Source organism: Sciurus vulgaris, assembly GCF_902686455.1.
Source record: "Sciurus vulgaris genome assembly, chromosome: 18".
NCBI classification, from domain to species: domain Eukaryota; kingdom Metazoa; phylum Chordata; class Mammalia; order Rodentia; family Sciuridae; genus Sciurus; species Sciurus vulgaris.
Window position 1 is genome coordinate 15173747 of NC_136479.1, and position 12291 is coordinate 15186037.

The 12291-nt window shown below is 35.8% G+C and overlaps 1 protein-coding gene across 1 annotated transcript in view; it reads left to right on the plus strand.

Annotated features, from left to right (window-relative positions):
* REXO5 (RNA exonuclease 5) overlaps nucleotides 1-12291 on the plus strand; it is a 30967-nt gene that overhangs the window by 6281 nt on the left and 12395 nt on the right. Inside the window, exons 5-12 of the mRNA XM_079120912.1 lie at nucleotides 309-405; nucleotides 3063-3206; nucleotides 5129-5217; nucleotides 6324-6439; nucleotides 7618-7756; nucleotides 7918-8012; nucleotides 9241-9343; nucleotides 11863-11963. Coding sequence (XP_078977038.1) covers nucleotides 309-405; nucleotides 3063-3206; nucleotides 5129-5217; nucleotides 6324-6439; nucleotides 7618-7756; nucleotides 7918-8012; nucleotides 9241-9343; nucleotides 11863-11963 — 884 coding nt within the window. The remainder of the gene's footprint in view (nucleotides 1-308; nucleotides 406-3062; nucleotides 3207-5128; nucleotides 5218-6323; nucleotides 6440-7617; nucleotides 7757-7917; nucleotides 8013-9240; nucleotides 9344-11862; nucleotides 11964-12291) is intronic.

A 12291-nucleotide genomic window follows, 5' to 3' on the forward strand; every position in this document is an offset into this window, starting at 1 on the left:
GTAATATTAAATATGGAAGTGCTTGAAAATACAAAAGGACTTCTCTAAGGTGTACATTTCTATAATGTTTGTTCTTTTTTTACAAGGTATAATATGAAAGAGGCAAAGAAAATTTCCAGGAGGTGGTAATAGTACTAAATTTGGCTTTGTTTACCTAGTTACTTCCTATTAAGGAAATGGTTTTTATTTTACAATACAAACAGTTAAGGCCTAGACCTTTCATAGTACTGAGCTAACAATAAAATTCCAGACCTTTCACAGTATTTCAATTGCTTTCAAATTTTTTATAAAACACCTTTTAATTTCAGAAATTCCGCTTGCCGCCTCCATCATCTAATTTTCTCGCTGATATTATTGGGCTACAAAATAAAGAAACAGCTGGAGATCTGCCCAAGACCATTGAAGGTATGATTGCAGCTCTGGTTTCCAGATGTGCTCATTATAGATGTGGTCATAATAGGTTTATCAGTCAACTTTATTGTTGAAGAAACAACTGAGGGCTGGGGAGATAGCTCAGATGGTAGAGTGCTTGCCTTGTGTGCACAAAGCCCTGGGTTCGATCCCCAGCACCGCAAAAAAAAAAAAAAACACACAAAAACAAAACTGAATTCTGACTAGCTGAATCAGAAGACTGTTTTTTGTTTTGTTTTGTTTTGGAAAAATTTGGGCAGGTACCCAGGGAGGTTATACATTGGAACCACTGTCAGGGTTGTGGCTCAGAACTAGCCAAGGATACCTGGATGTCACTAACATTGGATTCTTAGGAATTACTGTGAATAATTTCTGAACTGTAACTGGATCTTTGTACAAACTAGCATACAGGTAGAGGTTTTGCCTTTAATGTAGGAAACACTTCCTAATACTCAGTAATGAATGGGAGATTTAGATGCTCCTAGTTTTAGCAATATACTTGCAAGAGGTATAGACCCAGTAATTAGAGCTTCTTGAAGATATATTATCCATGTTATCTGTGTTTTTCAGGATGTGAATTGTATCTTGCTTGCAAGTTATAGCTAACTCTGCTTTTTTGTGGGGGCATGGAGGTGAGTGGTAGAATAGGACTTATTAGAGAGTGTAGACAGTAAGGATAAATGTTGTTCAGTGATAGCTTTCATGTTCAAAAATAGTTAAATATTATTTAATTGCACTGAGGGAACATGAAAAAGTGGTGAAGAATAACCAGTGATTCCTTCACATCTCCTTTGTCTCAACATCTTTAATTTTCTACCTTTCCTTTGTTTCCCTCTCTTTCCAATAGATGCCCATATCTAATTTGAAGCTGTGTCTGAATTAACATACACTGTATTTTAAATATTTTCAAATAAATTACATGAGCAATCATGAGATTTTAGGCTCAAAGATACTGATTTGTGAAAGAAAATACAGTTACAAAAAAAATTTCACATGATTGAAGAATAATAGCAATTGGGATTGCTGAGGGGAAAGGGGAATAGAAGGTAGTGGTAAGAGATGAAGCTGGAGAGGCAGATAAATGCAATGTCTTGTAGATTTTGAGTGCAGTACTTAGGATTTCATTCTGTAGGCATTGAAGAGTTAGAAGCTTATGATGGCTGCTTTGTCCTTTTAAAAGATTTTGGTTTATCTTCCCACCCTAAATGTGAAAGTCCCCAAGGAATAGTCCATAGCACTCTGATCTTTCTCCCATCTTTTCTTTGGACTCTTCATCCATTTTACCCTGTTTACTTATTAGTCTTCCATAGATGATTCTTGTATTTTTATCTGTAGATCTGATGTTCCAGATTCCAATCTTGGATTTTCATCTACCTGCTGGACATTGTTGATTGATATTCCAGTGTCACCGCAAACATAACTAAAAACATTTTCTTATCCCCAGATAACAAGCTCTCATCTTTAAGTTCTCTCTCCTGTTAGTACACTTCTTGAAGACACCAGTCTTGAATTTACATTTTTTTTAACTCCCTGTCCTCCCCCGCCATCTGCGTGACTCATTCCCTTTGCTCCTATAAATTAAATCTCCATTCAGATGTCACTTTATCTGAGACCTTATGGCAGTAGCATTTTCATGCCCTACTAATCACTGTCATCCATTCCCTACTTTACTTCATATTTGTTAGCATCACCTGATTTATTAAATATTTAATATTTATTTGATACATCTTCTCCACTAGAATTTATTCAATAGGAGAATTTGTTGGTTTTGTTCACTGGGGCTCGTTGGTATTTATAGCGATGCTGAGTGTGTAATACAGAGTCACAGTTATTCTGTCACCTTGCTGTACCAGTTTTCTTGTATTTATTTCTGTATTTCCCCATCCCTTCTACCATCTTACTCCAGACTCTAGTCATAATTTTTTTTTCCAACAAAGCTTTTTCTAGTTTGTCTCTACTGCATTTTTCCACAAATATTTGAGGTTGATCTTTTTCTTTCTTTTCTTTTTTTTTTAAATTATTGATGGACACAATATCTTTATTTTTTTTTAATGTGATGCTGAGAATGGAATCCAGTGCCTCACATGTGCTAGGCAAGTGCTCCACCACTGAGCCACAACCCCAGCCCAATCAGCATAGCTAATTATCGTCCCATTTAAACATGTCTCAATAAGAAATATCAGGTCACTGATTTGTCTGTACAGCCAGGTTCATATCCTTAACCCAAACACTGACAGCTTCTAATTGAGGAATAGGCTGGTGCTGCTTGAGTAGGTAGCTATAGTAGATGATTGCTTGAGGAGATGGAGTAGCTAAATGCTAAAATGGACTATGAGAAATGGGTAGGCAATATAACAGGGCTAACACACCAGTATTTAAATTCTGCCTTTTTCCTGTAGTACTCAGCTTATCTTTTCCTCTCTTAAACCCTAAAGAACCATTTGAGCCTGAAGTGTATATTCTTCCTTCTTTTCCTTTTATAGCCTTTATTTTTATATTTCATTTGTGATTTATAACTATATTAGATAGCAAACCCCCCCGCCCCCCGCAATGTTGGGGCTGGGTCTTAAACACCTACACAATGTTAGGAGACATGTCCTATGAGGGCCTTAGACATTCTAACATACATTCAATTGTCTTTCTTGTTTCAGGTTCTTTACCTTCTGCCAATTCAAAAGCCAGTGTCAACCTGCAGAACGACCCCATCATTCAAAAGTATGGCTCTAAGAAAGTGGGCATGATCCGATGCCTTCTGACCAAGGAGGAAATGAAAACATTTAACTTTCCATTACAAGGTTGGCTTAGACTTAATCTAACGTTGATAACAGTTTTAAGAACTATTGCTGAAAGTTTATTTTTCTACCTAATTTCCAAATGGCTTATTTTTACTTATTCCATCTTTTATGAGAAAATATTTGAAGTGCAGTATTTCCCAAAGTAAAGGATATAAACCATGATTGGTAAAGTGATTATTTAAGATAGGGTGTGAACGTGACGTTAAATTACATTGAAATATTTAGTGAGAAAATTATGCCCTTTCATTCCTTCCCTTTCCATTTTATTTCATTCCTTCTCAGTATGTCTTTAACATTTTAACATTTCTCCAATACTTTTAATCCTCTTCCCATCTCATGCCTCATTTCCTTAACAAGTGGAGCAGGTCAGGGCTCAGAGTCTTGATCAGTTACATAGGATTAGGTCAGTTAGTGTACAAACGGTACATAGTTTGTTGTTGGGTACATAAATACTTTCAAAATATTAGTAATATTTTTGCCATTATTGCCATTAATAGTATAGATAAAAGATAGTAGCAAGTGTAATGCTTCCCAGATTTGGTGCTGCCTTTTCTGGACCAAGCTGGATTTTGATTTCTTTTAATTGCCATCAGCTGGAAATTTCAGGATTTTGTTTGTTTTTTAAATATTTTGTTTTTAAATATGTGTGTGTGTGTGTGTGTATTTAGTGGTAGATGAACCTTTATTTTTATTTTTATTTATTTCTTATGTGGTACTGAGAATCGAACCCAGTGCTCCATGTGCTAGGCAAGTGCTCCACCATTGAGCCACAACCCCACCCAATTTCAGGGTTCTGAGAGATAGAAACTGGTCAGAGGTTTTCATACTTTCTTTCCTTTGATTTTGTCAAACAAGATCTCAAAATTATCTTCATTGCTTTAGAAATCTTACATGATTCAGATATTTTGGGCCACTGAACTACATATGTCTGGTTATTGATTTAGGGTACACATGCAGCAGGGTACCCTGAGCCCATCTATGAGCCTCTGTAGGGAATTTTTGGGCTGCAAGTCAGGTAAGACTGAGTAGAGATTTTTTTTTTTTTTTTTAATGTACTTTTTTTTAGTTGTCAGTGGATCTTTATTTATATGCGGTGTTGAGAATCGAACCCAGAGCCTCACACATGCCAGGCAAGTGCTCTACCACTGAGCCAAAACTCTAGCCCCTGTGTAGAGATTTCAGAGAAATCTCATGGGTGGATTTTGGTGGCAGGGTGCACAAAGTGAATGTTAAACTTTCTGTGTGCTGCACAATTCCTTGATGTCCACTGTGGTGGAATCTTGTGTATTTTCTCTTGCTTTATTTAGGAAAGAAATTCTGCCTGCACTTATTTGCATATTTTATTCATTTTCTTAGTACCTGCATGGAAAAAGTCCAGTGACTTTGGACATAGCCACAATTTAGCTTTATTTCTAATAATAGAAAAGTTGTTATGTGGTAACTACCAGGAAGTCCAGGCCTCAGGATACCCTGTAACAGCAGCCTACATTAGTCTCTCAGAATATAAAAATGAGAGGATGGAGGAAAACATATGGACAGAAATTCCCTTTTACATAGTCTTTATGTTTTAAATGTCTAACATAGAGAAGGTTCCTAGCAAATATGACATTTCTGATTTTGTTTGCCTGGCTGAATCTAAGAGTGGTGTTTACTGTTTCTAGTCTTGTGTGTGTGCGCATATGTTGGGGATTGAATCCATGAGCACTTTACCACTGAGCTACATTCCCAGGCAAGTTCCAACTGCCCCTCCACCCGGTTTTTGTTTTTTTTTTTTGAAACAGGGTCTAGCTAAGTTGCTGAGGATGGTGTTGAACTTGTGAATCCTCCTCTATCAACTTCTGAGTCATAGGCAGTACAGGCATGTGCCATTGCACCTATCATTTTTGGTTCTAAAGGAAAATATTTATTATTTTTCCTTCTAGGTTCTCCTGACTGTGAAAACTTTATACCTACCAAATGTAATGGTTCCATAACAGACAACAGTCCTCTCTTTGGGCTTGACTGTGAAATGGTAAGTATTACTTTTGTTTTTTCGGCTAGAATGATGGAAACTGGAAGTTAGTGTAAGATGATTTCTCGAGTCCAATATTAGTGAACCAATGCATTTGTTCGAGTATACAGTTTAAATAGCTGAAAGTAGGCCCTTTTATTTATATTTTATGAATTGTGGATCTGTGAAGAATAGATATGTAAGTTTTTCAGCTAGTTGCTTTGTTTAGTCTTCACACATTATTAGAGGTTTACTCCTGTCATTTGAACAAGTATTTTGTTGTTGATACAAAAACTCTGCCTTAATTACTATTGGTTTGATTCAGTTTTACACACTGAAAATCAGAAGTAGGGTTTTCCTGCTTTATCACCTGCTGTGTTTTGCTTTGCCTGATTTTAGTAACTCTCCTTTTAAAGTGCATCACTTCTCAGTACTCAGTAAATGGTCCGTAATTCCTGGTGGAGTAGCTAACAGGTAATGTTTTGGAATCTGACATAATCAGGATGTGAGTCTTATCTTCCCTGTTGGTGTCTATGTCCTTGAACAAGTCCCCTAACCTCTCTTAGCCTCAGCTTCTCTCTCTTTGAAGAAAGGATAATAAAAGCTACCTCATAAGGTTAGAGTGTGCTTATGTATTGAGCTAGACACAGTGGAACCCACCTGCAATGCTAACATCTAAGGAGGCTGAGGCAGGAAAATTGCAAATTTGAGGCCATTCTGGGCAATTTAGCAAGACTGTCTCAAAAACAAAATGCTGGGGATGTAGCTCAGTGGTAAAAAGTTCTCCTGAGTTCAATCTCCGGTATCACACATGATACAAAATTACCTAATAGTGGTACTTTCCACAATACTGGAAATAGTATACTGTCTATAAATGGTAGGTACAGTTATGATTGTTGACATTCATCTTCCTTGAGAACAATATTTCCCAGAGGAATTGTACTGTACTGTATAACATTCAGCCACTTGCCTAGCTTTAATTTCATTCATCCTGGATCCTCTAGTAAACAAACATCTTGCCACTGCTGCAGGGACCCTGGTAGTTGAGAGTAGGTGGCAGTAGCAGTGTGGATGAGAGGAAGCAATAACTTTCATAGTTCAGCAGCCTGACCATCCTGATCTTTCAGTGCCTCACATTGAGAGGGAGAGAACTAACACGCATCTCACTGGTTGCTGAAGGAGGCTGCTGTGTTATGGATGAACTGGTCAAACCTGATGACAAGATTGTAGACTACGTTACCAGGTATTTTTTACTTTTTTCCAGATGTTCCTAGAGCTATTGAACTAGATAGAATGGAATAAGACTTAACAGGAAAGGCTTATAGCTTCTGTTTACTTAGGTTTTATCTTCTTATGCAATGTTATATTTTAATATTTTTAATATTTTATATTTTTCTATATAACATTTTTATATATTTTAATATTGAAATTTCACATATAGTTAATTGTTTTTGCCCTTCTCATTCTCTAATATTACTGGGATGTTAAGTCAGCAAAATATTATCTTCCTTATCTCAGAATTCCCAATTCTCTTCATTATCTAGCAACTGCCAAAAAACTGGAGGTAATTTTTTTTTCTGGTAAGCCCTCTGAAAATCTGAAAACTATCATTTGGCTGTCAGATGACCTTACTACTTAATCTGTCCTCATAATAAAACAAAACTAACTTTTCTATGAAAGATGTTGAAGCTCAGAATTTTTGTCTTTCTCCAAAGATTAGCATGTAATTTCAGAATGTACTCTGTTAGGCAAAGAAAAAGTCTGTGAAACATTACTCTTTCCATCCTTTAATATATACCTATAGATCTGCTTACTTAGGCATAGAGAGACCATGATACTTATGTAGATTGTTCTATTGTATCAAAGATGTATGTATAAGCATGTTGGTTATAGTATTATAAAACTATGGGAATATAAATAAAAGTAGAAAATTAGTTCAAATAAGTTAATGCATTTAATGGAATACTCTTAACCATTTATGATTTTTTTTTTTTTTTTTGCGGTGCTGGGAATTGAACCCAGGGCCTTATGCTTGCAAGGCAAGCTCTCTACCAACTGAGCTATCTCCCCAGCCCAACTCTTAACCATTTAAAAGGATGTGCTGAAACAGATTTATTAATGTGAAACTGATGGTATATTGAAACTGAAAAAATCATGTTATAAAGCAGTAATACATTGTGATTGCATTTTGTAGTAACTACTCATGAATATCGAAAATAGGGAAGGATATTTAAAATGTAAATAGTGATCATATCTGGGTGATGCGATTATGGCTTACTTTTAATTTTCTCTTTATTTGTATTTTCAACTTTTTGTACCTTGAGCATTTATTAAAAATAATTTTTATTCTTTTTAAAGACTTTCTAGGGAGAAAAACTTATTAATATTTTGACCTGTCCATTTCTATCCTTTTATTGAAAGCTTTTCTGGAATCACAAAGAAGATTCTTAACCCAGTGACAACCAAACTTAAAGATGTGCAGAGGCAGTTAAAAGCATTGCTTCCTCCTGATGCTGTGTTAGTAGGCCATTCTCTAGATCAGGATCTCCGAGCATTGAAAGTGCGTATCTGATTTAAGACTTCATTTGTCTATCATAAATGCATGCTCTGTTTATATCAAATCCAATGCCTTGTGCTCTTCTACCCCTACCTCAATGGTTTTTTTTTTTTTTTTTCTCTTTAGCAAAAGATGCTACTCATTGTATTCTCTTTCCTCCTCAGATGATACATCCATATGTTATTGACACTTCATTGCTTTATGTCAGAGAGCAGGGCAGAAGATTTAAGCTAAAGTTCTTAGCCAAAGCTATTTTGGGGTATGTTCATTTACCTATTATAACATTGTCCTGATAAAATTACACACACGTTATCATATAGTATCTGGTATAGTATCTGAATTACAAAATTCAAGGTCTCTGACCTCCCTTTAACTTTGTAAATATTATTCCTTTCATTTCTCTTTTCGTATCAGGGATTGAGCCCAGGGGCGCTTAACCACTAGGCAACATCCCCAGCCCTTTTTTATGTTTTATTTAGAGACAGGTCTTTCGGAGTTCCTTAAGGCCTTGCCAAGTTGCTAAGGCTGGCTTTGAAATCACAATCCTCCTGCGTTAGCCTCCCAAGTCACTGGGGTTACAGGTGTGTGCCACCACACCCCAGCTGCTGTCATTTCTAATGAAATAACTCATTTGAAAACATTACAGGAGGAGAGTGTTTACATTCACAGTTAAGGAGGCTTGATTGGTAGAGCCAGACAGGGAATTACAGAAAAGTTAGCCAGATTTTCAAAATACAACATAATTGTGTTAATTACATTCTGTAAGTCAAAATGCATGTAGAAAGATGTTCATTATAACATGGTTCAAAAATAGGGGAAAAAAATGGAGAAACTGGAAATACCATGGAAGCCTGATTAAATTATGGCTGTGATAATGAACATTTTGTTTAAAAAAAAGGTGGATCTGTTCTAATTTGGAAACCTTTCTTAAGAAATTACCTAGCATAAGTCAGGCATGGTGGCTCATGTCTACAATTCCAGCAACTTGGGATGAAGGAGTATCTCAAGTTTGAGGTTAGCCCTGTCTCAAAATAAAAAGTTCTGGGGATATAGCTTAGTGGTAGAGTACCCCTGAGTACAATAGTCAGTGCCACAAAAAGAAAAAAAAAAAAAGAAATTACTTAGAGTAAAATGGTGTTGCAGAGGAAGATATTGATATGATATGATTAGTTTTAAATATAACTGTAAGCATAAGTATACATGTAATTTGAAGTTTTGTAAAAACCCAAGAAAGGACTAAAGTACACATAGACACTTTAATGTGAATAAAAAAGTTTCTGAAAAGTTGACTTTATAAACATTTGCTTTGTCTAAGAAATGAGAAAAGGGACTGACCAAGGAGTAGCCTAGACTTTCTGTTGCTTAGCCTTTTGTCCAGATGTATGCTTGGCATGAAACAAATTTGCACCCCCAGCACTTCTCTCAGGACCTGAGAGTGAGCCAGAATAAAATGTTCCAGGTATATCAATTTTATCTTGACATTCCAGGAAGGATATACAGTGTTCAAACAGAGCTGGTCATGATGCCACAGAAGATGCTGCAACAGCCCTTGAATTGGCTCGGTATTTCCTCAAGTATGGCCCAAAGAAGGTTAGTGTGTTTAGTGTTTTAGATCAGTGTGTTTGCCTTTCTTAAAATTATGGGACTGGATCAAACACTCATATACCATCATCTTTTTTTTTTTTTTTTTTTATCCTGGCTACTAGGGTTTGAACTCAACCACTGAGCCATATCCCTAGCCCTTTTTTTGTATTTTAATTAGATATAGAGTCTCACTGAGTTGCTTAACACTTCACCATTGGTGACTTTGAACTCATGATCCTCCTTCCTGAGCCTCCAGAGTCTCCAGGATTACAGGCATGTGACACCATGCCTGGCTCATCTTTTTTTTTTTTTTTTATATATATGAGTGAGCTCAGCATGTATTTGGAATTAAGACCCATATCACTAGCATAATGCAGTGGTAAAGTATATAGGCTCTGAAGTTGTGCCTACTTGTTTTTAAATATAGGCTCTAGCTGTATCATGTAGGCAGTTTCTCCAAACACCTTGTTTCTAATTTGTAAATTGGGAATACACGGTTCTCTGGGGTATTGATGAGGGAAATGAGACACTGTGTATGAACCTTTTAGCACAGTGTCTTGAATATATTAAGCACCATGTTGTTGGTAGTGACTGTTGTAACTCATGCCAATGATTACAACATGAATCTGTCATAGATTTCAAGTGTGGAGAGGGGTATATCATTATTTTAACATCAATTCAGTGTATATAGATTAGAATAGCACATAAGAGAGACATTGAAGAGAACAGTTTCTTGTGCATTCTAACCTTTTGGAATGTCCCATTACATGATAATTTCCATTGTGACTATTATGCAGTAAATTGTAATCCATGTAAAATAATAACTTAATAATATTCTTTGTCATTGTGGTATGAAGATATTCTAAAAGATCTTATTTGTGCTCATAAATGTAATAGTCACCATTCACTAGCTCTTATTAAGTCTACTGTTCTAAAATGCCTTATAGACAATATACCCTGTGAGATAGCTTATCATTCCAGTTTCATACAGGGAAATTTTGAAGTTTTAAAAACCTAAATAACTGGTCTGGGGTCCCTCCAGAGAGCTGGTGAACCAGAGGTGGAGCCAGAATTCAAACCAGGACTGTCAGCTTTTAAAGCATGTCTGTGCTTTACATCAGAATATAACAATCTTTTTCCATAAAGGCCAGTTAATAAATATTGTAGACTTTGTCTCTGTCGCAATTAATCAATTTGCTGTTATAGTACCAAAGCAGCCGTACACAGTGTGCTAGCAGTGTGCCCAGCTGTGATCCAGCATAATATCCATTGACTAGATTTCACTTGAGGGCCAGCCCTTCCCTAAACCACTGCATCAAGGATTCTAAGAACTTGCTGATCTCAAAGACTGCTTTACCCTTAAAGAACTTGTTTTGTGTGGGTCATATCTATCAACACCTACCATATTAGAAATTAAATAGAAAAATATCTTTGTTTAAAATATCAAATTAAAAACATGTTAGCATGATTTATGGAATGTAGCATTTTCAAAAAAAATTGTGGGAAAAATGTTTTACACATTTTGCAAATCTCTTTAATATCTAACTTGATAGAATATAGGTTGCTTTTCATATCTGCCTCTATTTTCAGTCTGTTGAGTTGTACATTTGGAGAAAGCAAGATCTCTTGAACTCATTCTCAAAGGGTCTCTGAAACCCTTCAGGTTCTCAGACCATATTTGGATAATGTGCTTGATTCCTGGTAAAATTCTATTTCACTTGGATAAAAACTAAGGAAGTCTAAACAAAGCATGAACTTCAGTTAATAATGTACCAGTATTATTTCATTAATTATGACAAATGCATCATATGAATTTATTACTAATAGGTAAAAATGGCCATAGGTATAGGTGAACTCTGTACTATCTTTTTAATTTTTTTTAAATCTACAATTTAATTATTTTTTAGTATTTTTTTAGTTGGCAATGGACTATTTATTTATTTGTTTGTTTGTTTGTTTATATGTGGTGCTGAGGATTGAACCCAGTGCCTCACACATGCTAGGCAAGCGCTCTGCCACTGAGCCACAACTCCAGCCATTAATTGTTTTTTTAATTATGTTTTTCTGTATCACATTTGCCATGTAGACTCCCACTTGATGGAAAAAGAAGAAACAATTAGGATAGACTTTTCATGGTTTTCTATTAAACAAAGAAGTCTTTTTTTTTTTTTTTTTTTTTGTTACTATAAGAACCATTATTTTATCAATTCCAAAAGGGGCGTGTTTGCAGAGAAGTGCCTTTTAAGTGACCCAAGTCTGCAATGAGGATGAGCCGAAATTGTGATACTCCTTTTTACTCAGACTTACTTGGCTCTTTCCTGTGTTCATTTAACATTGATGGCTGGTAACAGATTGCCATTCTTGACTATCCAGTAACATTTGAAACCAACTCAGGACTGTGGCAATGGCAAAGCTATGGTCTAACTAAACAGAATAACCCTTGAGTTGGTTTTGGTTTTCTTTTTCTTTTAACATCATATGCTTTGCACAAGATTAGATGATTTTCACCACTTTTTTTCTTCTAGATTGCTGAACTCAATCTGGAGGCGCTAGCTAGTCCCCAGGAATTACAATCAGCAGGACAAGATCCAAGAAATACAAGAGAAGTGGTTCAGCACCCAAACAGGTGATGTTTTCCAATTCTAAACAAGAGCCAGAGGCAAATGGAAAATCTAATTTCGAACATTCTGAATCTAGGGGCTAGTATAAAATGAGTGTCTATTTTTACAAAATAATAGGATGCTAGCACATTGAACTAAATAGCACTGGAGGAGATGATAGACTTGTTAATTTGGTTGGAAGAGTCACTCTACACCTTGATATTGCCCATATTAAGAAAAAAACAAACAAACAAAAAAACAGATTGCAAAAAGAATTTGACCCAAACCTTGATGGAAGACTTGCTTGCTTGCTTTCATTTGCTCATTTGTTTTTTGTTTTGTTTATCATTTTTA